The 24377-nt window shown below is 50.4% G+C and overlaps 1 protein-coding gene and 2 long non-coding RNA genes across 9 annotated transcripts in view; 1 reads left to right on the top strand and 2 right to left on the bottom strand.

Annotated features, from left to right (window-relative positions):
* Window positions 1-10487, bottom strand: part of LOC131508526 (uncharacterized) — a 384833-nt gene extending 374346 nt beyond the window's left edge. For 5 of the 7 annotated variants that reach the window (XR_009260054.1, XR_009260048.1, XR_009260056.1 and 2 more), the window contains exon 1: window positions 10038-10487. This is a non-coding gene — a long non-coding RNA (uncharacterized LOC131508526). Of the gene's footprint in view, window positions 1-7729; window positions 7941-10037 lie in introns of those variants that run through there. The other 2 variants (XR_009260052.1, XR_009260058.1) reach the window with 1 other exon arrangement.
* On the top strand, window positions 8542-20687 carry STC2 (stanniocalcin 2). The gene is made up of 4 exons (XM_058723524.1): window positions 8542-9470; window positions 11553-11695; window positions 14211-14422; window positions 19536-20687. Exons 1-4 carry the CDS (start codon window positions 9320-9322, stop codon window positions 19936-19938), a joined length of 909 nt encoding a protein of 302 aa, XP_058579507.1. The 5' UTR covers window positions 8542-9319; the 3' UTR covers window positions 19939-20687.
* The window catches only part of LOC131508590 (uncharacterized), a 16010-nt gene continuing 12249 nt past the window's right edge, over window positions 20617-24377 (bottom strand). Inside the window, exon 2 of the long non-coding RNA XR_009260062.1 lies at window positions 20617-22502. This is a non-coding gene — a long non-coding RNA (uncharacterized LOC131508590). The remainder of the gene's footprint in view (window positions 22503-24377) is intronic.

Genomic DNA, 24377 nt, shown 5'->3' with positions numbered 1-24377 from the left:
CTAACTAAACTCACTTTGATAAGCATCAAAATGAAAGCGTTATGCAATATGATCCATAACCCTGACTGTTCATTGGTAGGGATGGAGAAGTGAGTTATGACTTCCAGAACAATAATAAAATACAAAGATCTGGGAATTTGAATACTCATGTCCAAATCTGGACTTGGACCCTTCCAGCTGTGTGTGCCTTGGACAAGAATCTCTGAGCTTGAGGTTTTCACCAGTAAAATGAGAATAATAATTCTACCCTTCCCAAGGTTATACAGAAGTTTTAGAGGAGTAATACGTCGGAAAGCACTTTCAACCTACAAATAATTCCAGCACAAAGCAGTATGGGATCAGGGCCTTGGGTGAACGATGAAATGCCACAAGAGTGGGAAGGATGCCTGCTAACCCTTCAGTTCACCCCTCTCCACCAATCTGGGCTTCCCCTCCCTAAGTACTAGTTCTTCTCATGAACTAGGAGGCATTTTGTCATCCGATAACCACATACACACACACGCACGCACGCAGGCATACACACACACACACACCAGACACACTATATCTGCTGTGAGTCAGGGACTGTAGTAGGTGCTAAGGACTGAACACTGAACATGGCATGCTGCATCCCCTCCTTCAAGGAACTTATAATTCATTTTGGGTGGGAGCAGCAGTAAGACACAGCAGACAATTTAAATAAATAAACAAGGTAATAACTGAGCAAAGGCCTTGGTTTATGGGAACAGCCTGCATTAAGGCCCTAAAGCAAGGAAGAGGTTGGCCTATTTGCGGTATAGAAAGAAAGTGCTGGAAGGGAATGAGCGAGGGTGAGAGCGGTTCCCCTGAGGTCTTCAAAACCAGCAGGGCCAGATTTTACAGGGCCGCCCTGTCCATGGTCAGGAGTGTGAAACTGATTCTACGGAGGCCTTCAGAGTTAAGCAACTGAGTGGTACGATTTGGTTTGGGGTTTATTTTTGTTGGTTGGTTTGGTTTTTCTTCAATCTGGCTACAGTGCAGAGAATTTGGAGAGAGTGCTGGTGAGCAGAAGGAGAAGCAGAAGACCAGCTGGTCAATCCCACACTATACAAGACGGAGACGACCCGGATGGTAGCAATGGAGGGAGGTGAACAGAATCATGTGTATTTTGCAATCGGAAATAAATCCGTGATAAATTCCATGTGGAAGCATGAAGGGAGGAGAAAATGACTCATTTTCATATCAAAGATGAATCGGGGCGGGGGGCGGGGGTTGCTGGAGCAACCAGAAATGTGGTGACACCACTGGTTGAGATGGAGGGGACGATGTGGGGAGGGACAGGGCAGAAGAGAACGGTGCAGGGCAGGTGCAGAAGAGAACGTTAAAAGAGAGGCCTAGACTGCCATCACTTTCCCCACTTACTCCTCACGCGCGCAAGCTGGTTATCTTGCCAGTTGGTCCCCCATAAGCTTCTCAAAATCACCTGTTCCTTTTCCGCCTCTAATCTGCCACCTGATTTCTCAATGTGTTCCTTCCTCCGAGGTCTTCACCTCCAATCCATCTGCTGGGCCCACACTAGCCCCACACCCCCAGGACTTCTTGAAATACGGGGTAACGTGCTTGCCTCTATTGTTTAAAACTTTTGCATTGGGTTTTTTCTTACTTGCTGATGGAGCGGACACACCAGGCCCTCAGGGTCCAACACTGGTCAGTGCGCGCCTATGAGTTCTCTCCTCCTCACACACCATCCTGCCCAGCCACACCAAACCATCCAGCTTACAACCCGTCTGTTCATGCTCTCCCGTTCCCTGCCCACCCACCCCCACCAACGCACACTCCGAGAGAGCCACGTGAAGACATCACCAGGAAGCAGGCCATCGCCGGGAGCCCAACCACCCTGACACCTGATCTCAGGCTCCAGAACTACGAGAAATAAATGTCAGTTTGCAAGCCACCCAGCTGATGGTTCTGTTACAGCAGCCCAGAGGACCAAGAAAGTCAGGCTCTAAAGTTTTCAAACAAAGTGAAAACCGTGAGGGGTCAAAATTAATCTTAAAGGTCCTGCATACCATAATATCATACACTAAAATACAGTATCCGTGTTGTGTGCCCCGTGCAGTTAATTCTTATCCCCATGGAACTTTGAGAAGCACAAAGTTCCGCTAAAGGGGGGAATACACTGAGAGGTTATACGACAGTGTCTCTCATTCATTCAAACCGCTTGCTTTCGAACAATCTTCAATCCCTAGTGGTGAGCACGTGTGGGAAGGTGGGATGGGGGAAACAGAAGTGGATGGATACTGCTCCACGGACTCCCGCTTGCCTAAGGGGGTTTACTTGATCTTTTGTTTTAATATTTTGCCTCGGTGAAAAAAATGGTCAGCGTCATCTGCCAGCAGGGGCGAATGGGGGCCTTTTTATTTTCATGAGCAATTTACAGAAGTAATAATAAAGAAATAGTGTTTAGAACTTCATTACAAAATATAACGGTTTAAATGTAGCAAACTTCCGTTCTCTTTTTCCTGACTCGGAAGGTATATAAACCCAAACTGCGCAACGTCGTCTACATGAACTAACTGTTCCTCAGCCGTCGTGCAGCAACCTGGCACAAATCTATCTTATCAATACTGATTCCAAGTAAATCTCCCAGAAGTTCCAGCTTACCATTATTTCTGGTACTTTTGGCACCGGCACTTGATAAAATCAGTTACTTTTGAAACCTCATCAGTTTCTTAAAGAGCAGTTTCTTAAAGAGCAGATGAGCATCTTCTGTTCCCCCCACTTGCAAAGGGTTTTTATTTTTAAATGTATAAACACCAGCAAGAACTAGACCAATAACTCCCCCCCCCCATTTCTGTACCATCTATTTCCTTTTGATTGCCCTTGGAAACACATCTGACTTCATCATTTGTCCCCTGCAAACTGTATCAGGGACGTTCTGGTAACCAAACACCACAAGAGGTAAAAGAATATTGGCCCCCATCCGTTCAGCAAAACAGGATGGTCCAGGTTCTTGTTGCAAAATATCGGGTGATGAAATCATTCCTGAGGAATGACTAACTGCAGGAGAATATCATAGTTTCTCTTTGTCCCCAGAAAGATATTGTTTATTCATTGATTCAGAAGTCTGACAAAAATGCATCCAGATTATTATCTTGTAAGGCTCAGAGTCTGAGATCTTGCTTAGACAAGCAATTTTACTGTTATCATTAAAGTCAACAGCACTGCTGTCTCGTCTGCTGTGTCCAACTACGATAAAACATTTTCCTTTGTCAATTTTCTTCTCTTTACCATTCTGTGCAGGAAATGAAAACTTCTGAATTCTCAACTGGATGCAATGAAAGGGACAAAGATGGTGTCCTCTGTCTCCTTCTATACCTTCTTGAAAATGGTGTAATACTCTAAGAAATGTAAAAAAAAAAAAAAAAAAAAAAAAAGGACAAAACAAACAAACAAAAAATAGAAAGGCAACACAGTAGTGATGGTTTATATCACTACTGCTTCATCCTGCTAGGTGGTGATTCCATCATTCTTCCACTTGCTTATTATTTTAGTGTTTTTAGCATCAAACAATTAGCAATAATTGATGGGTAATGATGAGATAATTCCTAGGATAATAAAATGGAAAATGTTTCAAGATGTAAGAAAAAGAAGATCATGGGGAGCCCGGGTGGCTCAGTCGGTTGAGCATCCAACTTCGACTCAGGTCATGGTCTCACAGTTCGTGAGTTCGAGCCCCGCATTGGGCTCCGTGCTGACAGCTCAGCACAGAACCTGGAGCCTACTTTGGATTCTGTGTCTCCCTCTCTCTCTCCTCCTCCCCTGCTCATGCTCTCTCTCTCTCTCTCTCTCTCTCTCTCTCTCAATCTCTCTCAAAAATAAATGTTAAAAAAAATTTTTTTAAAAAAGAAGATCACTAAGATCCCATGAAGTATCTTAGATTTATAAATGGTTCCAATGGTCCCATATGGTAAATTCAAGAGAGAACGAACTTTATTCTGTTTTTGTTAAAAAGTAAATGTCCTCTTTGATCTTTGGAAGATTTCTTTAAAAAGAACAAAAGTCACGAAACATCAACCTTTACAGACCGTTAGTACTGCTAAGGAAAAACAACAACAACAACAACAACAACTCAGAAACCAAAACTGGGTCCAATGGACCCTGACTGTATACTGACCATTAAAATCACATTTATAGATTTGGTTGCTTCATGAAGACTTTCTCAATCTGGCCCACTGGAAAACTGCCCCGCCAAAAGACTCTTTCTTCACCCACTTGAAATCCATCAGTTCTCAGACCAAAGTTGAAACTCAGCCAAGAAAGTTCCACAGTGCTTCAACACCATAGATGCTCACCCCTGGGTTCCTCCCCACTCCCCATGGAGACCACTCAGCCCCCGGCCCAGGACATTTTCCCCTGGACTTCATCTTGGCACACAATGAGGAAACAAAAATGATGACCCAAGGAAAACAGAGAGGACTTCTGGAAGACTATTCAGGCTTCAAAGCACCAAGAAAACTCCGACCACAATCAGACACCCGATGTTTACTGCTTTATATTCTTTCCAGTAAATGAATTTATGGTGAGGGAGACAACGTTCCTATTCTTGTGGGGTTTTTAGAAATTCTTTTTTATCTTTTTTGTTTCCAATCAGTTCATGAATACACTAGACTGTTAATCTAGGACCAGAGGAAATGTCCAATTCACAAAAGTAGTATGTTCCAAAACTTTGAGAGTTGGTTGTTTTGGGAACTCAGGATATATTTTCCTTCAATAAATAACATGATAAATGATGGTGAGGTTTCCTAACCAGCCCCACAAAAGTCTTAATTCATAACGTTGTTGAAGCTCTGTGCTTTTCCAGTAAAAGTTAGTAGAGAGCAATTTTGTCGGAATAGTAGTAAACAAACCCAAATATTGACGACGTATTCTCCTTTATCCCGAATTCTATTTAACATAACAACCACTTCAAGGAAAGAAGACAAGAGGAAAGATGGAGACTTTCTATGGAGAGACTTCTGCTTGCAAGAATTTTGGAAGCTGATAGCAGCGGTCTGTTATTTTGTCTGCCCACATTTTCCTTCATATAGGCATGACTCAAAGAAGCCAGGAAGAGGGTAGATTGGGTAGCAAGATAGCAAAGGATGCAGAAGGAAAAGCAAAAGTTTGAAAGAGATTTCCTTGATGAGACTCAAGCAGTTTTTATGAGGAGATTGCCAAAATAGGTATTAGTTGATTTGTCAAGGAAATTGAGAAGAGGGCAGGGGACCCAATATTAGTGCCCCAGGCCCTGGAGTCAGGAAGAGTCCACTATGTGGTCAGACAGTTCCCTCTCCGACCAGAAGGTGGTGCCATCAGCCCAGACAGGCAGCCCCAAGGGGGCGGGGTGTGCAGTAGGAGGAGCTCTCCACGTGGAAGCCACGTTTTCCACTCAGGCTCTGGAACTCCCAGAAAGCCTGGACTAGATAGCATGTACCAACCTACACATCACTGCCTCATCACCAAACAAGTGTTCCCACCCTCCACGGCCCTGCCTGCTTGCCCCTGAAAGAACACCTCTGTCCTGCAGGCCTCAAAACCCACAACAAGATTACAACTAATTACTTCCCATTCCTCTCTCCCACCTCCCCCTTCACCACGTCAGCACTGGACCCCTCCGCTTCCTAATTCCAAAGGGGAAGCTAGTCTAAGAGCATGCTGGAGTCTCATCCTTAAGTGCCATCACAATGACAGAACAAGATCTTCCACATGGTGAGCACAGATTTGTCCCAAGGCCTTAACAACAGGGTCCCAGATGCCCTCGCCAGTTTTGTCTCCTACTTTAACTCTGAAATGAGAACCCCTATTCCTGATGCAAATCCCACAGTGGCTCCTCCATTCACTGACTGCCACTGGTCCTCCCTCCTGTGATGCCCTCTCTTTTTTCCTTACCTCTACTTGTCAGTAACCTCTCCCGCCTTTCAAAGTCTAACCAAATATCCTCCCCCCACCCCCCCCAAAAAAAACCTACTAACTGTTTAACTGAATTTAACTGGTGAATCAGAGAGGAAAACATGGATCCTGGGCATCAACCACAGGAGGCCTGGGATGTCACCGGGCAGGCTGCCTCACTGCCCCCACTGCTGGTCGGGTCTTAAACTGAGGAGGGCCCAGACAGCCAGACTCTCCGCGGAAGCTTGGGACACCACCAGCCAGTCTGTCCTTGCTCCTCCCAAGTCCCAGTTCCCACGTAGGGTGGACTCAGGTCTAGAGAGACACCAAAGCCACAAACTCAGTGTGTGGTGCCGTGTCTGTTCTCAATTCATGTTAGCTTTATAATAATAAAATCATTACTGTCCCCTCCCCACCCCCACTCTCATCAGCCACAATCTGCCAAAGTAGGCCAGAGTTCTGGAGCTAAAAAAAATGAAGGCGGGGGTGGTCACAACAAGGTCACCAGGCTGGTCTCCCCTCCCAGCTTTCACCCCAGGCCACAGGCCCGGGGTAGTTGTTCCAGCAAACTGCCTACTGGTTCCGCAGAATTTTCTCAGCTCCGATGAGACTGAATGGGATGGGCATTCTCCTCTGGATGTTTGGCCCTAGCCAAGTGGCCTGGCGATGAAACGTTTAAGAATGAGTACCTGTCCTTGCAACACCTGAAAATCTAACTGCTACTTTTCACTTAGTTCTAAGAAGGCAGTTGGCTCAGGTGGGAGACAGGAATGTCCCCTGCGAAAGTGGAGCAAATAACCTCAAGATGATTACTTAAATTATGCAGGTCCCCCAAGGGCAGCCCCAGGGCCCTGGGGCACAAGGCAGTGCCTAGCCAAAGGCAGTGGGGAGGCAGGAGCCTGGAGACGTGCCATCTGCCTCCCTACTGTTCCAGGTGCCCTGGGACCCTTCTATCAAGTAGACTCACAGTGTCTGCATCCAGCAAAGCTGGGCTTGCTCCTGCCCCCTGAACCTCTTCTGTTTCTGTTGCTCAAAGCACCAAGAGACCAGATGCCTTTTTAAATGCCAACACTGCTCATGTTCTCACCTACAAAAGAGGCTTCATGGAAGGAAAGCCTACCCAGGAAATTCGGGGGCTGCTGGAGTTCCTGAAGAGGCCGGAATGACACTGTCTGTTATGTTCTGTCTTTTAAGAATCTCCAGGAGAATGTTTTTCATAAACTAATAAAGGAAGCTAAGTTAACTATGCAAACAAAAGCAGGGTGGGAAATGCGAACCACCCATTTTAATGCACTTGGACCCCACCTCCTTCCACAAAAGATCTGAGGCTGCACAAAGTAATTGCTATTGGAATCATGGGCATAAGTGCTCGGTTTCTTGTCACGGCTGCAGACTCAAACCTTCAAAGTGACCACTTACTGGGGCTCTGAAAGTCAGGCGGGGATGGTGGACTGTCCACTCCGAAGGCGCCCTCCCCACCCCCTCCTCTCAGACTCCAGACTCAGGGCCGCTCGACGCGCCGGACAGCTGCGGCCAGCGACTGCCACCCAGGCCTCCCGCCTCCGCATTCCCTACGCCCGAGTGCAGGCGGGACCCTGGAAGGAAGCTCGGGAGGCCCTACGGCGGCCGCGAGACGACCTGGCCCCCGCGTCTCCGCACCCCCTCCCCCAACCGTGTCACATGGCGGCCCCAACGAGGCGCGCAGTGCGTCCCGCCGCGGAGACCCTGGGCCGCGTCGCCGCGGGCGGTGGGTGATGAAACCTCCCCGGCGCATTACCGCAGAGGGCGCGGGCGGGCAGCGGGGTGGGGGTGAGGGGTGGGAGCTGGTACCCGAGCTCACCTGTTCTCCGGGAGGCGGGTGGGGACGGCGGGGGAGGGGCGAGGGCGGGCCAACCCGGGTGAGTGCGTGCGGCGGGGCGCACGGCCGCGGCGCTCGGGTCCCCGCCCTCCCCCAGCCGCGCGAGCCCCCGGAGCTGCGCCGTCGGACTGACGGTGCCCAGAGCAGTTCCTGTCCCCGGCCCCGGCGCCGGGGAGACGTGAGCGTGCACACGTACACACACAGCGGGGGAAGAGGCGCTCCGAGCGGCGCCCAACTTTCTCCCAGCTTCCGCGGGCCGGGGGAGAAAGCAGCCGGGGCGATGAAGCCCCGGCCGCGCTTGCGGAGGAAGCTCCAACAAGAAAGAAGAGATGGAGAGAATTTCCCCGGGTTTGGTTTTGGGGTTTTGTTTTTGTTTTAACCATTTACATCGATGATTGGAGAGTAAAAGGAAACCGGACCAGGGCGGCGAGTAGCGCTTTGGGAAAATGGAAGAGTGTGTTTGGAGACGCGTAAAGTTGCCTTTCAAGCTCCGACCTCCAGGGCAAGCGATGCTCCGCGGAGGGCTGACTCAGGGCTGCCTGGGCCTCACAGCCACCCGCCTGGAAATGATGCAAGTCCAGTCGGTCACCTGGATCCCTGCAGCCTGGCCCGGAATCCGTCTGGATTGGGGGAGGGGCGAGGAACTGGCACCCTAGGTGTTGCACGGCCCACCAAATCGGAGCAAAAAGAAGGGGGGAAGATGGGCCAGCTGCTCAGGCCAAGTCCTGTATCTAGTGCTTCTGCTCCTATCTGAGTTTGAGAGTTGTGGTGGTGGTGTTGTTTTTTTTTTTTTTTCCCCTTAATGCAAAGCGTCACAAAGACAGGAATTCCCATATGTGCTCAGTTTGCCCCCAGCGTCACTGTGCCCAGGAGACTCCCAATCTGTCAAGGCTCGGGGTTGGGAAGCTCACTCAATTCCAAACGACAGAAAGGAAACTTTCCCAGCACTCTGCGGGTGTGATGCGAGCCAGGGAACGCTGTCCCAGCGCAGATCGTCGCCTCCCGCCCTTCTTTAGCTACAATCGGAGCTGGGATTCACTTTTATTTTTTTTAAGTGCCTTCGGCCATAGCTCTGGAGCATCAGCACACGCGCACGCATCTTCGGCCGCGCTCACACTCGTACACGCACGCAAACGCGTGGCCGCCGCCAGGTCGGCAACTTTGTCGGGCGCTCCCAGCGGCGCTCCGCTTCCTCCTGTAGTAGTTGGGCGCAGGCCCCGCCTCCCAGCCGTGTTGTCAAACGGGCCGGGGTCTCGGATTGGTCCAGCCGCTGGGACAACACCTGCTCGACTCCTTCATTCAAGTGACACCAGAGCTTCCAGGGATATTTGAGGCACCATCCCTGCCATTGCCGGGCACTCGCGGCGCCGCTAACGGCCTGGTCACATGCTCTCCAGAGAGCTACGGGAGGGCGCTGGGTAACCTCTATCCGAGCCGCGGCCGCGAGGAGGAGGGAAAAGGCGAGCAAGGAGGAAGAGTGGGAGGAGGAGGGGAAGCGGCCAAGGAGGAGGAAGAGGCGGAGGGGAGCACAAAGAATCCAGGTCTCCGGGAGGGAGGTTTATACCAAGAACCATGTGTGCCGAGCGGCTGGGCCAGTTCGTGACCCTGGCTTTGGTATTGGCCACCTTCGACCCGGCGCGGGGGACCGACGCCACCAACCCGCCGGAGGGTCCCCAAGACAGGGGCTCCCAGCAGAAAGGCCGCCTGTCCCTGCAGAACACAGGTAAGTGCGAGCGCCCCCGAGGCGGAAAGCTGCGGGGAGACAACACCGCGCACCCACGCAGCGCACCCCGGGCGCTTTGCTGGTTAGTGAGAGCCCACCTAGGGCAGCGCAAACTCTTGGGGTGGCGCGGGACATGCAAAGGAAAGCGCGAGGCGAGGCGAGACTCGGTCCGCGCCCGGCTCCGCGCGCCGGGAATCCGCACGTGCTGGCAGGGTGATGAAATGGCTGGGGCAGGACTTGTTGCTGTCCTCCCCGGGGTCGAGGGTAAAAGAGGCAGCATCTGACCAGGCCACTGCCGGCCCCAGAGTCTCCGTTCCGGCGAGAGCTCCCTGTTCCATCCGGGCCGCCCCTCGGGAGGCACCGAGGGTCCCCGGAGTCGGCCTGCGCCCCGCACCCGGGGAACTCTTCCGAGCCGGCTGGCCACGACGGGACCACTCCCCACCCCCCACCTCCTCAAAAGATGCCCGACCCCGAGAACTTTGTAGGCCAGACCGATTACATTGCGAACTTTCCCCTTGGGGGCAATGCTTTCCGGGGAGGGGTGAGGGGAGGTGGCTCAAAGCGTACCTCTGAGGTGCTGCAGCCTTCTCCCGCTCCAGGGCAGGTCAGCAGGCGAAGAAATGGTGACACGGCCCGAACTGTGCGCCGCCGCTGCTCAACCGGCTCTCAGCTCACCCGCATGCTGCCGAGCAGAGCCAGGCGTGCAGGGCACGGGGCTGGCCCTTTTCCCAGCTCCTGAGAGAGAAAGAAAATCTGCCTGCAGCTCCTTCGCTCGGCTCACCCCCCCCCCCACCTTTATGTGGGGGCCTGAAACCCAGCTACAGCGTGCGTGCGCTCACCGCACGAGCAAGAATGCACGAGTGCCCATTAGGGACGCCCGCAGCGAGTGAATCGCAGCCCCGCGCGCTCCTGCCCGGCGCGCCGGGGCCGCGCGTGGGATCATCCGGGAGTCTCCCACCTCCACGCGCGAGCGCCCGCACCCCCCGCCGGCGCGGGGTTCACCCTAGGACCCGCGCCCACCCTTCCCCCTCTCCGGTGCTTTCCCTGAGAACTGAACGTGATTCTCGGTAGTTGGTGACCTCAACAAATACACGCCCCTCATTCTCTCGGTAGATTTAATCTGAATGCGGATTATCTACTCCGACCCCGCCCTTCTTCCAAAATATACTTTTCTGATGTAATTTTGTGGTTGGCTTAAATCAGTGAATTGGGTAGGGGGGAGGGACGGAAGAGAGGCTTTTACGTGCGGCAGCCTGACAGTTAACTCCCTCAGTCTCTCCTTTTGGAGAGATGAATTAGGGCCACGTTCTGCGAAGGAGGGCGGCAAACTCCCCGGTCGCGGGAATTCTAGGCGATTAAGTGATATCTCACACCGGATCTCTATTTAAAAGGAGCCTCTAACTGCGACGTTTGCGTTTCTGCAGGCTAGCCCCCATCTGACTCGATTCCTGAGCCTTCTCGCGACCGCAGCTTCCCTAGCCTGGTATTTTTAATGCTGATGGTTTGGAGGCGCTGCCTTAATAGGAATTTTGTTTTGATTTTTAGGTGTTGAATCATAAAGCTGAATTGAAACTGCTCTTTGGACGCTGGCATTTGGGGGTCAGGAAGGAAATGGCTGTGATTTAACAGCAGCAGCTTCAAGTTCCAAGTAGAGAAGGGTATTTCATTGATGAAGTACAGAAGGCAGAGAGCAAGCTAATCATTTAAAATCTTATTTTTGTGTGTGGGTTTAGGAAGCTGAAATATCTTCTGCTTTCAAACTAAGTATTTCCACAAATACTTTAAGAAGATGGAAAGGATGAAAAGTGGAGTGCTCAGACCTAACTTCTGATTGTGATTTTTGTAACGTAGGTTTGGCTAATTTTTTACAGATACAGTATTTACAAGTAGTGACATTTCCATAAGTAGATTAAATGATGACATTTTCTTGCCCTGGCTTTTTAGATCCCAAAATAGTCATTTCTAACTTTATCTTCTTAAATTTTCTTTTAGTCATTACTAACTTTTCTTTCAGCCGACCTCTCTGCATTCCCCAGCACGGCTGAGAATTTTGTATACATTTGTATGTAATTCTCATTTTAGCGGAAATCCAGCACTGTTTGGTCAACGCTGGCGATGTGGGGTGTGGTGTGTTTGAATGTTTCGAGAACAACTCTTGTGAGATTCGAGGCTTACATGGGATTTGCATGACTTTTCTGCACAACGCTGGAAAATTTGATGCCCAGGTAAAAACCACATAGAGCACAAAATGTTTTAGGTTGGCATCACATGATTGAAATGTTCATTGGAAGGACTTGTGAACAGATTTCCGTGGCTGATCTTCGTGGTGTGTTTTAACATTTGCAAGAGACATTCTTGGTGCACAGCAGGATGCCAGTCTCTCCCCAGTCCACTCATGGGACTCTTCTCTCCTGAACTGTCAGGGGGGGTGGCGAAACCCTTCTCCACTCTTAAGCTGTGTCTACACAGGCAGAGCGGGACGGAGAGTAAGTTGAACAATCATCTAAGTATTCTTAACAGAGAGCACAAAAGTCACAACAAATAATAAACATCTTGTAAGGGGACACACTATGTCTGGCCACCCAGAACTCGGTCTGCAAGGCCCATCACATTAGAAACAGTAGGTTCGGGGAGGGAAGGGCAGCGACTCCAATTATACATTCCAAGACTTGTTCTCACCTTCTCAGAAAGAATAAACGGGACACGAACTTTGTAGAAACTCATCATGTCCAATGGGTGTGTGAGCAGGCAACATGGATAATTTGGGGCCTCCAGAATAACAGACTTATTCTTCCTAAGGAGCAGACCCTCCTCTCCTAACCTGAAAACCCTGAATGAGCTCTAGTCTACAGAGTCCTCTAATAAGGCCTAATGCAATCCAGCTACCCCAGAATCCCCAGGGTAGAAAACAAAGCCTATTTGGTGCTCAGGGTAGGGCAAGAACCCAACAAGCCATCTTATGATCCCAGTGCTGACAATCCAAATACATTTCAGGTGGCAGATGGCCTTGGGCTCACCTTCTTCACGTTCTCCCCAACCCATATATGCACTCTGAAGCTCCCCCCCCCCCCACCCCCGTTGCTCTCTCTCATCAACTTCCTCTCCCACTGCATTGGAGAGTGGGAGACAATGTTTGGATGAGGCCAACAGTTTAGGTGTGATTTATGAATGTCACCAGTCATCATCTACTGACATCCTGTAGAGAGCCTGACAAAGCAATGCCTGGGAACCAGAAAGGGATGCGACGGGCCTGGCAACCTACCCTACAGAGGATGTGGGGTGGCAGGAGGGGAAACAGAAGCCAGGGAAGGAAAGAGTAGAACGTTTGAACTCCTCGAGGCTCCCTAATAAAGGATCCCTTCTGGATTAACTGGAATTAGGAAACGTAATAGGAAATCCGGAGGAAAGATGTGTACCGAAGGGCAATCCCACAGGATGTTGGGGAAGAATACCCAAACAGATTGCCGCAGCCCTCAGACAAATTAATCTTCCTTTTTCTCTCAACCAACAGGAGTTATGTTCTCAAGTGTGGAGCATCCCTTTCAAGCTGGTTCTCAGCATGTAACTACTTCATAGACCGGCACACCCTACCCTCCATCCTATTTGGCTCCCACTGGAAAGTCAGAGCAAAAGGGGCCTCAGGGAGGTAGCTCTTCAGTGATGAGCCACTGTCTGTAGCCGTTTCAGTTGCTTCTAAAGGAAGAACTGAAATAAATGTGCTGGCTGGCTTCCTGCTTCCAACCTAACCCCGTTTACTTTCTCAACTCAGTTACTTTCAGGCCTGGCTAAAAACAGAGGGGTGACCTCTCCAGACAGCTTGTTTCTATAGTGATGGGGGAACGGGGATCCCTAGGTAGGCATCCCAGAATGCCTCCCTGCCCTGAGAGGTTGATAAGGGACCTAACGCCCCAGCTTGCCTCCACACCCCCAACAGCTGTCTCCTTTCTAGGATAAGAACAATCTGATGGGGTTGCCAGGAAAGAGAACTGTGGGCCAGATGTATGCCTGGCTGCCTTAGCCACTCAGAGGCAGGGAGTGTGGGGGAGGGGCTGTCAGTTGGGCAGTTCAGACTCCAGATGCTGCCAGGCAATGTGCCAGGCGGGCCTTTTAGAGGCAATAATCCTAACAGTTTAAAGGAGTCGAATCATTTTCAAAAAGGAAAAGAATGCTCCTCCTTAAAGGATAGGAGGAGACGAGGGTATGGGTTGGGGGCGGTGGGAGGCGCTGAGACAGGAAAAGGAGGCACAGATAGCACCCAATCTTGATGTCATTCGTGGAACAGGAGGAAAAGGCAGTGATGTGAGAGTGGGATGAGCAGACACCTTCTACTTGGGGAAAACTCTTGCTGGGAGCTCTGGATTTGCATCTGGCCAAACTCCCCTCGTGTTCCAGAAAGGTTACCACCAAGCCGCCAACACTGAGCTGCCTTGAGGACAGATGGCCACGGCAGCCCCGGGACAAGGGAAACTAGGCGAGCAGCTGGGGAGGAAGGAGGCAGATTTGTTAAGTCTCCCGGTGACATCCTTCTTGGCCAAATGCCGGAGGTATCGTGTCACTCGAGACATACCTCCCGATGCAGCGTCAGCCCGTCACCTGCGCGGACGTCAGCGTGAGGCAGGGCCTTAAGGTTCAGTTGTCACAAAGACCCCGTGTCAGCCCAAGAAGGGCGGACGTCTAAGCTTATAATGAGGACTTGTCTTTTCTGCCCCACTCTGTCTTCTCTGTCCTCTCTGTTCCCAGGGCAAGTCATTTATCAAAGAGGCCTTGAAGTGCAAGGCCCATGCTCTGCGGCACAGATTCGGCTGCATAAGCCGGAAGTGCCCAGCCATTAAGGAAATGGTGTTCCAGTTACAACGGGAGTGCTACCTCAAACACGATCTGTGCTCTGCCGCCCAGGAGAACACCCGAGTCATGGTGGAGATGATTCACTTCAAGGACTTGCTGCTGCACGAGTGAGTGCCGCCCCCACGGGGGCCATGGGGAGAAGGGGCCCCGCTCCACTGGTTGGTGTTAGAGGCGTTCCAAGGGGCTTGTTGCTGGAGGCCGAACTCCCGTCAGACGGGAAAGGTTGCGCTGTACCTCAGAAAGCTGCACTGACTCCCCTGGGAGTCCCTTTCCTGCTGGCCTTCAGGAAAAGTGAAAGAACTTTCCACCATTGGCTTCACAAGCATAAGCAACAGCAACAGAAAATATTTTACTAAGCATGAAATGTGTAGGATTCAGAAATACGACTTCGCCTTCCCCTCAGCCCAGATCCCAACAGTTGTGAATACTCCAAATGGCCATGAAAGTGCCCCTGAGCACTCGTAACAGTCGTTGGCCGTTTACTGAGTGCCAGGCATTGTGCTCAGGTGTTCACACGCCCCTCTTCCTGGATCCTCACAGAAGCTCTGCGAGCTAGGCGTCATTCTCCTCTCCATTTTATAGATGAGAAAACGGACTCACTGAGGTGAAGGTCACACAGACAATGAGAGGCAAAGGCAGGCAGTCCCGCTCCAGAATCTTACATGCCAAAAGCTGACAGCAATAGCTTTTTTTTTTTTCCCCCTGCCTCCGTAGCCCTCTTTCCTTCAAAGGTCCATTTCACCTTCCCTAACACATGAATGCCCTCCCAGAGGAAACTTTCACAAGACCAATGTCAAAAACTTACCAGCTAAACACCTTTAGGCCAGAGTGGGTAAATATGAGCTCACCTATTTAAAGACTTGCAATGCAGTAATAAACCCCGGACATCTTAGTCCTTAAAATATATATATATGTATGTGTGTGTGTGTGTGTATATATATATATATACACATATATATATATATATACACACATATATATATGTGTATATATATATATATATATATCATCTATGGGATCCTAAACTTTGCAAAGTGATAAAGCACGTGGTATACAGTTGCTCCTGACATGAAGCATGGGCAGTGGCTTACAATAGCTCCTGCCTCAGCAACTTAGGGCACCGCTGGTCTCTATCTGTACAATTTTATGAAATCTTGCTCCTTCGTTGGTGCCATGGCCTTCCCCAAGCCATGTCACTAAGCAGACTGCTCCCCACCCGACCCACACCACTTGGGTCACAGAGGCCAACCATCACCCGTCACTTTCCATCAGGTTATGAGGCTGTAGGTATCTTGCAACACCCCTGCTGCGAATTATAAGATTCGCCGTGAATCTCTGCAGGCAGCTCTTGCCAGGAGCAAAATGATGCTGCCTTTTCCTTAGTCACACTAACATCCACTAAAATATGTATCATTCTTCCAAATACCTGTAAGGAAACAAAGCAACAACAGCTTCCACAACAGTAACAATAATGATAATAGCTATCATTTTGTGAGTGGGCCAGGCCCCTGGCCAGGGACTTTACCTGGACTGTCTCATGCACCTTTCCCAACAGGGCTGGAAGATAGAGATTACTATCCCCATTCAATAGAGGAGGAAAGGGAAACTAAGAGATTAAAGATCCTGCTCTGAGGTTTGATCCCTACTTTCCAGCTTGGGAACTGGCAATATATATGACTAAAGCTGATTATCAGGAATAGACATCAAACCTCCTTGCCTCTGACCTTCTCTGTCCCCATTAGACCTGCTGAAGGCTCACTGGCCCCAGATGTAGCAGAGGTTTCTCCCTTTTCCCAAATACACCCCATTTCACAAAGAGAGCACTGTGAAATTCCCTTCCTTCGAGTTGCCTCTGGAAGAGGCAAATGTCCCATGGCTGAGAGAGTCCTGAAGCTCCTTTGTCCTCAGTCCACTGTCATCCACTATAGACAGTTTGTTTGGCCTCGAGAATGGATGATGCGCACTAGTTTATAAGTCAATAATACATTCCTGGAGTGCAAGGAGACTTTGCCTTTTTCAAGATTGGAGAAAAATCTTCTTTGGGAAAACTGAAGGTTTCAGAGGGGGTTTTTGTTTGTTTTTTGGTGTTTTGTTTTGTTTTGTTTTTTGCTCCCCCCCTAGAATTTAAGAAGGAGGAAAGCCCTGTGGCTTTTCTGGTGCTTCCTCCATGGAAATATAGCCTATGGGGGCATGAGATTTTTACTTCCGAAGGACTCCTTGGTCATTTAGGATGAACACTTAGCCCCCCACCCCAGCCCACTCTGGGAATGCAGGTGGCTCACCCTGTAAGTGAGCCCGGGCCTCTTCTGAGAACACTCACTGTGCCTGCACACAAGTCCTCTTCCCTCTTGCTAAGCCAGGACCTCCAAAAGTGGGTCTCACCTAACCCCAACTCCCCACAGACCGCCCCCCCCCCACTACCTGCCCTTCTGAAGCCATGACTATGCACTGCATCAACTTGAACTTCAGGCTGAATTGACTGAGTTGTGCTTTAACTATCTTAACCGATTTGGGCACAAAGGATCCTGTCAGTCCCCAATTATCAAGAAGACCATTTAAGAACGTGTGGCGTTGGTCACAGATAACAAAATGAGAACTGAATTTGCTTTTCATTTTAGAGAAGAGGAAATCACAGTCACTCCAGAATCCACATCACCCCCATTCCTCAACCCAACCCCCATCCACCCCAAAACACTCATGTTTGGTTGAAGCGGCTCCCTTCAAGCTCTCTGCTTCCCTCTGTTCCTCTCACCCCTTCCCGCCCCACTTTCTCCATATCAACTGCCTTGGCTACCACACGCCCTGTCACTGGGTGCTGGCAGCCTCCGGGCACATCCCCCTCCAAGTATTTTTTAAAATCCTTTAGCCTTACTGACACCCAGTTCAGAAAGCTGGGCTTTGTCATTAGACACGGGCTGAGTTTGCAGCCTGAGAAGGCACCACGCCAGCTTGAAACACGGCTTAGATTAACACACACCCCTCCCCATGGCTCACAGCTTTCTCCTCGGGAGAGGGTGCCAAGGGCAGGAGAGAGTGTGGGCTAGTCCAGCCTTCTCGGATCCGCCTTGGGGTTCTGAAAGCTCATCTGGCAGGCAGACTGCCCAGGCAAAGGAGGCCAGGAGGCAGCCTATACATTCCCAAGAGAGCCCTCCCCTTACCCTGGGGCAAGAAACTCAGAGAGTGCAGGGCTAGTCCCAAAAAAGAGAGTCTCAGCCCCTACAATTTGCTCATCCATCCCCAGAGGGTGGCAGGTGCAATCAGGTGCTAAAATCCTGATGCTGTGGTAGCAGATACATTCCATGACCTTGAGCTCCCTCAGGCAATCAGTTGCTAGTTGTCAAAAGATGGAAGGAAACAAACATGCATTGAACATTTCTTCTGTGTTGCCCCCTACCTTCCTCTGTTATCCCGAGGAGTGTTATCGCTGTCCTTGTCACTGTTAGGGGCCTGCCTTAGAGAGTTTAAGCACCCTGTCCATCAGCCATGCACAGACTCTCTGACTCCAAAGGCATCAAGTAGGCCTTAAAAGGCAGCTTGATCTCTATCAGCCAGAACATTCCTCTTCTCTGCTCTCAGCCCAGCTCTAGGCCTTCCTAGCCCAGAAGCTTCCAAAAACTACTTTCTCCTCTCCCCCCGTCGCCCCCCCCAGCCATCTCCATTTTTACATCTATGACATGAGGACAGTTCAATCAACTACAACTTGAGGACTAATTCATAAAAATGGCAGTAAACTACTTCACAAGTCCTAAAACACAATCTGCTCTTCATGCCTAGCAGCAACTGTCAGCTTGCAAAGAAAGGATGATGTGAGCTAAAATGCAGCCACCCAGGTGGCCCAGGCTCACAGAGGGAAAAAAGTCTTGCCCCTTCTTATAAATGAGCTCCCGTTCCAGAGTGATTTTCCTGCCCCGGGTGATGGCCCAGAGCTGCACAATGCTCATGGTCAGATATACCCAGAAATACTGCTAGCCAAGGACTGCTTGAGAATGCTAGTTAGCCACATGAAACACTCCATATCCGCCTCGGGGATTCTAAAAGGCCAGTGAGATGTAAGAAAGGTTCAGTGAGTGGGCCATGGGAGCCCATTGCTGGGGCCGCCTCTTACCAGATAAGCCCATAAAAGCAGACACACCGTGTCTGCCTTCGGCACACAACTCCCACCCCATGTTGGCATGATGGGGCCGTTCCTCCAGCACTTTTCCTAAAGAACAACCCAGGGCAGCTGGATGGCCTGAGCAATGCTCTCCCCTCCAGAACCGAGTGTGTTCATCTCACAGACGGCTGGCGCTCATTCCAACACACAGGCACCTTGCAGCCAGCCCTCACCTCGAGTTCCAGGCAAGCCGAGGTGGGAAGAGTAGAGATGCTTGGATAGCCACTCCCCTTCCTCAACCTTTACTACCAGGAAAGGGAAGATCCCAGGGTGGCCGTCTGCCTCCCACCCTTCTCCACCGATCTCAGACTCTTCCAGGTACAGATGGAATTGCATCCAGTACCTTCCAAAAACACGCTTCTTCATCATGAGCCTAAACCAGGGGCAGACACAGACATGGGAGATTGGCTTCTTGGGAGTCTCACTTAAGGCTTAAGGCTTACCCAGGAGAGTGGCACCAAGTGCAAAGCCAGCCGGCCCCACCTGACACCATGCTGCAAGAGGGCGATGGGGAGCTCCCCAGCCCCAATTTTGATGGCTTCTCCTCCCCTGCCAAAAAAGAGTCCTCGGTTTGGTATTTCAGACTCTTCGCCATTTGCCTAAGTATTATTCCACTGGCCCCCAAGACACTTCACTGCTCCTCCTGCTAAAAAGCAGACCCTAAGCACGACCTGTGCTCCTTTTCAACATTCACACAGCCTCCCTACCTGGGATTCTCACCCACCTTCCCCAGAGGCTCTTCCTTTTATTGTATGCACCTGTAAATTGCCACTGGCCCTTTTCCTGATGGTAGGCTCTGTCACCAGTCTCTCTCTCTCCAGTGCCTGGCGTGGAGCCTGGTACATAATGGCCACCTAGTAAATGGTAGTTGGAGGCCAGCACTCCAGAGGATATGTATAAAAGCTGGAGGCCATTCCAGAAAGCATTTTCACCAAATGAAACCCAAGCCAGGCATGGGCTGTATCTCTCTTGCCTGTGTCACCGCTGCCCTCTGTGGCCCATTCGGGACTGGTTCCATTCTCCGTCTCTCTCTCTCTCTCTCTCTCTCTCCTGCTTTCAATCTCTAGACCCTACGTGGACCTGGTGAACCTACTGCTGACCTGTGGGGAGGAGGTGAAGGAGGCCATCACCCACAGCGTTCAGGCTCAGTGTGAGCAGAACTGGGGAAGCCTGTGCTCCATCTTGAGTTTCTGCACCTCAGCCATCCAGAGGCCTCCCACGGTGCCCCCTGAGCGCCAGCTCCAGGTGGACAGAGCCAAGCTCTCTAGGGCCCACCACGGAGACACAGGTCACCACCTCTCGGAAGCCAGTAGTCGGGAGACGGGCCGAGGTGTCAAGGGTGAGCGAGGTAGCAAAAGCCACCCAAACGCTCATGCCCGGGGCAGAGCAGCCGGCCACGGGGGCCAGGGAACTTCTGGAAGCAGCGAGTGGGAGGAGGAACAGTCTGAATACTCCGATATCCGGAGGTGAAACGAAAGGCTTGGCCGGGAAATCTTTCCTCCATGCCGTCCATTTTCTTCTCTATGGACATTCCAGAACATTTGCCATTAAAGAGGGGGGATGTCACACGCAGGATTTGGTGGGGATTGCAGACTTGATGAAGGCGTGTGCTAGCGGAACGAACAGGTGAGGCGGAGACGGCCTGGGCAGCGGCAAGGTCTCGGCTGTGCCCGGTGGGTTCCACACTTGCACATCCTGAAGTGAGCGTGCCTCGCAGCCTCCTTGCAACTTTGTCTTCTTTCCAACCGTGGAGCCACTGGGCGGCGGCCTGCGGTTTGCTCTGCTGTGGGGGAAGTGGGCCAGGGAAGGGCAGGGGTCGGCAGGCCCACCAGCTAGACCTCGCACTTGGTGCTGGGCCCCGGCCCGCATCTTCCGGTGCTGTCTTGGCAGAGGGCGGCTGGATTCGGATGCAGGGGTGAATGTAAAAATCGAGCTGGGAGTCAGAAGGGTGGAGAGGAGACAGGGCCGTGTGGGTGCTTGGTGCCGAACGGAAATTCCGTTTCTTGCATGGGACCTTGAGGTTTAGAGCTGCTTGGGACGGGGAGGGCAAGGGTTCTACGTGTAAGTTCTGAGCCATTGTTCTGTCTGGGGGACCATGTCCGAGGGAGTGGCCCCTGTGTGTTTGTATATTAACCACTGCTTCAAATCTCTATTTCACTTTTTTATTTATCCAGTTACATCTACATACCTGTCGTCTAAATAAATGGCTTTCAAACAAAGCAACTGGGTCATTAAAACCAGCTCAAAGGAAAAAGAAATACAGCCCATCTTTGGGGGCTGGTTTTTTTTTTTTTTCTTTTGAGTGATATTTTAAAAGGAATCAAAGAATGGTGTACCTGTACATCTAACTGCCTGGCGTGGGCTTCTAGCCACTTAGGGCAAACCACACACCCGGAGGAAAATGCACACACGAGGAGTACATTTGACAGATTTTCTTTACCATTTTGTTACCTCTCCTTGACCCTCAGCCAAGATCGATAAAGCCCTGTATCCGATGCCATGAGGCCAAGTTGGAAACGTGGCTTCTGGGTTTAGAGCATGGAAAGGGGGAGAAGAGAACCAGATGACTGTGATTTCCAGCGAGAAATGCTGAGCTTTTTTACATAAATGGAGGAGACCGCCAGGAAGCACTGAGAGACAGGATTTTCCAGATCCGGACTGGAAATTTAGCAACGAAGAAACGAGTCTGAGTGGACAAAAGAAAGAGAGGAGGGACAAAAGTAAAATTCCAAGGCAAGGAGGGAGAGGATTATAATAAAGGGTCAGCGCTGGGGTTCTTGTGATTGTTCAAAATGTTCCATAGATAGGCCTTTTCTTTCCCACTGGGTTATCACATTAAAGCTTATCCTTTCTTGCAGCCAGTACTCAAATAGAAGGCCAGTATTACAAAGAATAGACGGGTGTTCTGGGCCAGCTCCTTCTAGAGCAACGGTCAGCAAACTCTTTCTGTAAAAGTCCAGATAGTAAATACACTATTTTCAGTTTGGTGGGTCATGTGGTTTCTGTCCCAAAGACGCAACTCTGCCATTATAGCATGAAAGCAGGCATACAGAGACAACACATAACAAAGGGGTTTGGCTCCACTCTGGTAAAATTATATTTAACAGGTGCCCAACTGGATTTGGCTCTTGGGCCTGAGTGTTCTGACCCCCGTTCTAGTGAGTTGGCAAAAAAGGAAGCATCCTCCATTTATATCAGCTTATAGCTCTCCCTCAAAGCAACCTGAGGCCAGAGATAGAGAAGCTAAATTTATCTACTCTAACATAACTTGTTCCAGGGAATGCCCTGACCCCAACCCAGCTAGTATTTATATACCCCAAATCCAATCTCCTTGGTTCCAGCCTCTGGCTGGAAGGTCATCTCCCCGAATCTTTCATGTGCACGTTAGAAAGAAACCATTTGGGTATGGGGGGGGGTGGGGGAAGGTGACAAAATGCTGGGAGAAGCACCTAGAAAGAGCTAGAGCTGTAGGAAGCAGAAAAGCCAGCTCTGCCTGCGGGGGGAGGAGGAGCGATGTGTCAGGCTCTGCCATGGGAACCAAGCATAAACCATGGCTGTCTCATGCCATGGGCCACTGCAGCACGTTGACCGTTTTACTTACATCACTCAAAGGCTGAAACAATAACATTCTCCCGCGTTGCTGGGTCGGCCGTTCGTTTGTTCGTCGGCTCCTGGGCTGGATGTGTGAAAGGCATCGCTTTTATATTTTCCTCAGCGTAAATGTTTTATGTGTTCGCCTACTGATGTCCTGTTTGTTGCTTCCATTGTAAATATTTGTCATTTGTATTTATTATCTCCGTGTTTTCCCCCCAGGCATCAAATTGCTTATTATGTCCATTTAAACCCGTTCACTGATCTCGGTTGTATATTTTTCACGCCACTGGTTTGTTTCTTCTCAGAAGTCAGGTAGATCTCCTTTCGTTCTGGTTCGTAATGTTTCGAGGCACACGGTAGTATTTATTGCTAAGGTTCTTCTGCTCGAAACTGAGTAAAGTCCAAATTCCTGTAAGGGTTGACAGAGGCATTTGTACAATCTAAAATGTAAGCAAAGAAGTCATTAAAAATAGACACTCAGCTTGGGCTTCATACTTCATACAAATTTACTCATGAGCCTTCCTTTAAGGAAGGATGTGGATTTCCAGATAAAGATACGGTGTTTATTTTGAGCTTTGCATCTTAACAAGATGATCTGAACACCTCTCCTTTGTATCAATAAATAGCCCTGTTTTTCTCAAAGGAGAGGACCACCCTAGTACCGCGAAATGCTGACACCTGACACCAAATAAATAGAAAACACCAGCCCAGAGCTGTAGTCATACTTAGACACACACACAAAGAGAGAAACTTAAACGTGAACCAAGCAAAAGGCTTTTCTAGAACAACATGGGAAAACAATGCTACCAGGGCCCATTTCCTACGGAAGAACAACCTCATCTGATCTCAGAATTGGCACCACGTGAGCTTGCTAAGTCATAACGTCTATCTCTGTTACGGATTTAGGCAGCAGGACCTGTACACTGTCACATGGCATTATTTTTCTCCAATCATGAATAAAGATTTGAAATAAATGGCTTTCCCTTGAGTAAGTGTTCCTGTCTGAGAGCACTTTGGACATCCAGCGTGTGGGGGGAAGGCTGTGAGCAAGTGAGCCTTTGAGTCCGTTTAAAATGCTGGGTGTTCCGTTTATGGGGGGGGGGGGGAGGGGGGAGAGGGACCAGGTGAAGATGACCGTCCTGGGCTTCTCCTCCATTAGAGGCACTCTGTCCAAACCGCTGCCTGAGTCGCCAAGACAAAGAGGAAGATGCACTCCGTGCAGCCTGCCTAGAGGTGCCAGTCCCTCTGGTCTCACCTGTGCATCTCCCCTGTGGCCTGGCCACCCTTTCTTTCACACTGAGCTTGCGGCAAGTGCCACCGGCGGGACAGCTCAGCAGCCTGGCACCAGCAGGGAAGCTCACTGCCGCCTCACCACAGCAGAGCAGAGCTTGGAGTTCCTGGTTCCCCCCAGGGTACACGCCACTGGTGTGCCTACCACGTGCCGGGCGCCATTTTGCATCTGTTACCTCATCCAGACTCCATCCTACAAGTAGTGGGTATCACCCCCCGTTTTACAGGCGCAGGAACTGAGCTGGGGGAAGGTCAGCTGGTCCCAAGCCCCACCATGTGGCTAGTGAGGGGGTGGGGGGGTCTGCACCCAAACCCAGATCTGTGACTCTAAGCCCACCTGCTTTCCCCTTCTTTGGGCTTAGAACCTCCACATTTGATTTCTTCTTAATTTAAACCAATCACTAGTATGCCCATTTTACACAAGGCTTAGAGAAAGAATAATTATACTCTTATATTTATAGCACGTCTGAGGAGCTCTGCTTTAGAACGGAAAGGAAAATTGTTGCCCTCACCTTTCCTCTCTGCAAAGACTCAAATTTTGGTTCAGATAAGGGAGAGCAGGAGAATCATGGAGTCTCATCACTTTTCTGTGCACGTAGGTAGTTTTTTTTTAAGGCTCTCTCGGGCGCGGCTGAGGGGAGCTTTGGGGAGCGGCTGGCTTTTCTGAATATGCAGCTAGAACTCTCTCCACTAAACCCACCCAATCACCAGCTCCATCTGAGAAGCCAGGCTCCCCGGAAATCATCACCACCCTCCTCGTGACACCTGCAGTTTCTATTGTGTGCCCCCCCATGCACTTTATGGGCATTATTTCTGAACCCCATTTTGCGCATGGAGAGACTGAGGCTCAAAGGCATCTTAATATGCCTGGAGCTCATCACAAGGCCAGCGAGCTCTAGAGTCGGCATGCCAACCCACCGAGGGCTCGCTCTGCTCAGTCTTACTCCCAATTTCTCACCCCGGGTGTGAAAACGTGGGTGAAATACACCGTGTTCAAAAATGGCAGCTGGCTCCCCCCCCCCCCC

The sequence above is a fragment of the Neofelis nebulosa genome, chromosome 1 (genome assembly GCF_028018385.1).
Source record: "Neofelis nebulosa isolate mNeoNeb1 chromosome 1, mNeoNeb1.pri, whole genome shotgun sequence".
NCBI classification, from domain to species: domain Eukaryota; kingdom Metazoa; phylum Chordata; class Mammalia; order Carnivora; family Felidae; genus Neofelis; species Neofelis nebulosa.
This window is presented reverse-complemented; position numbering and strand designations above follow the sequence as displayed.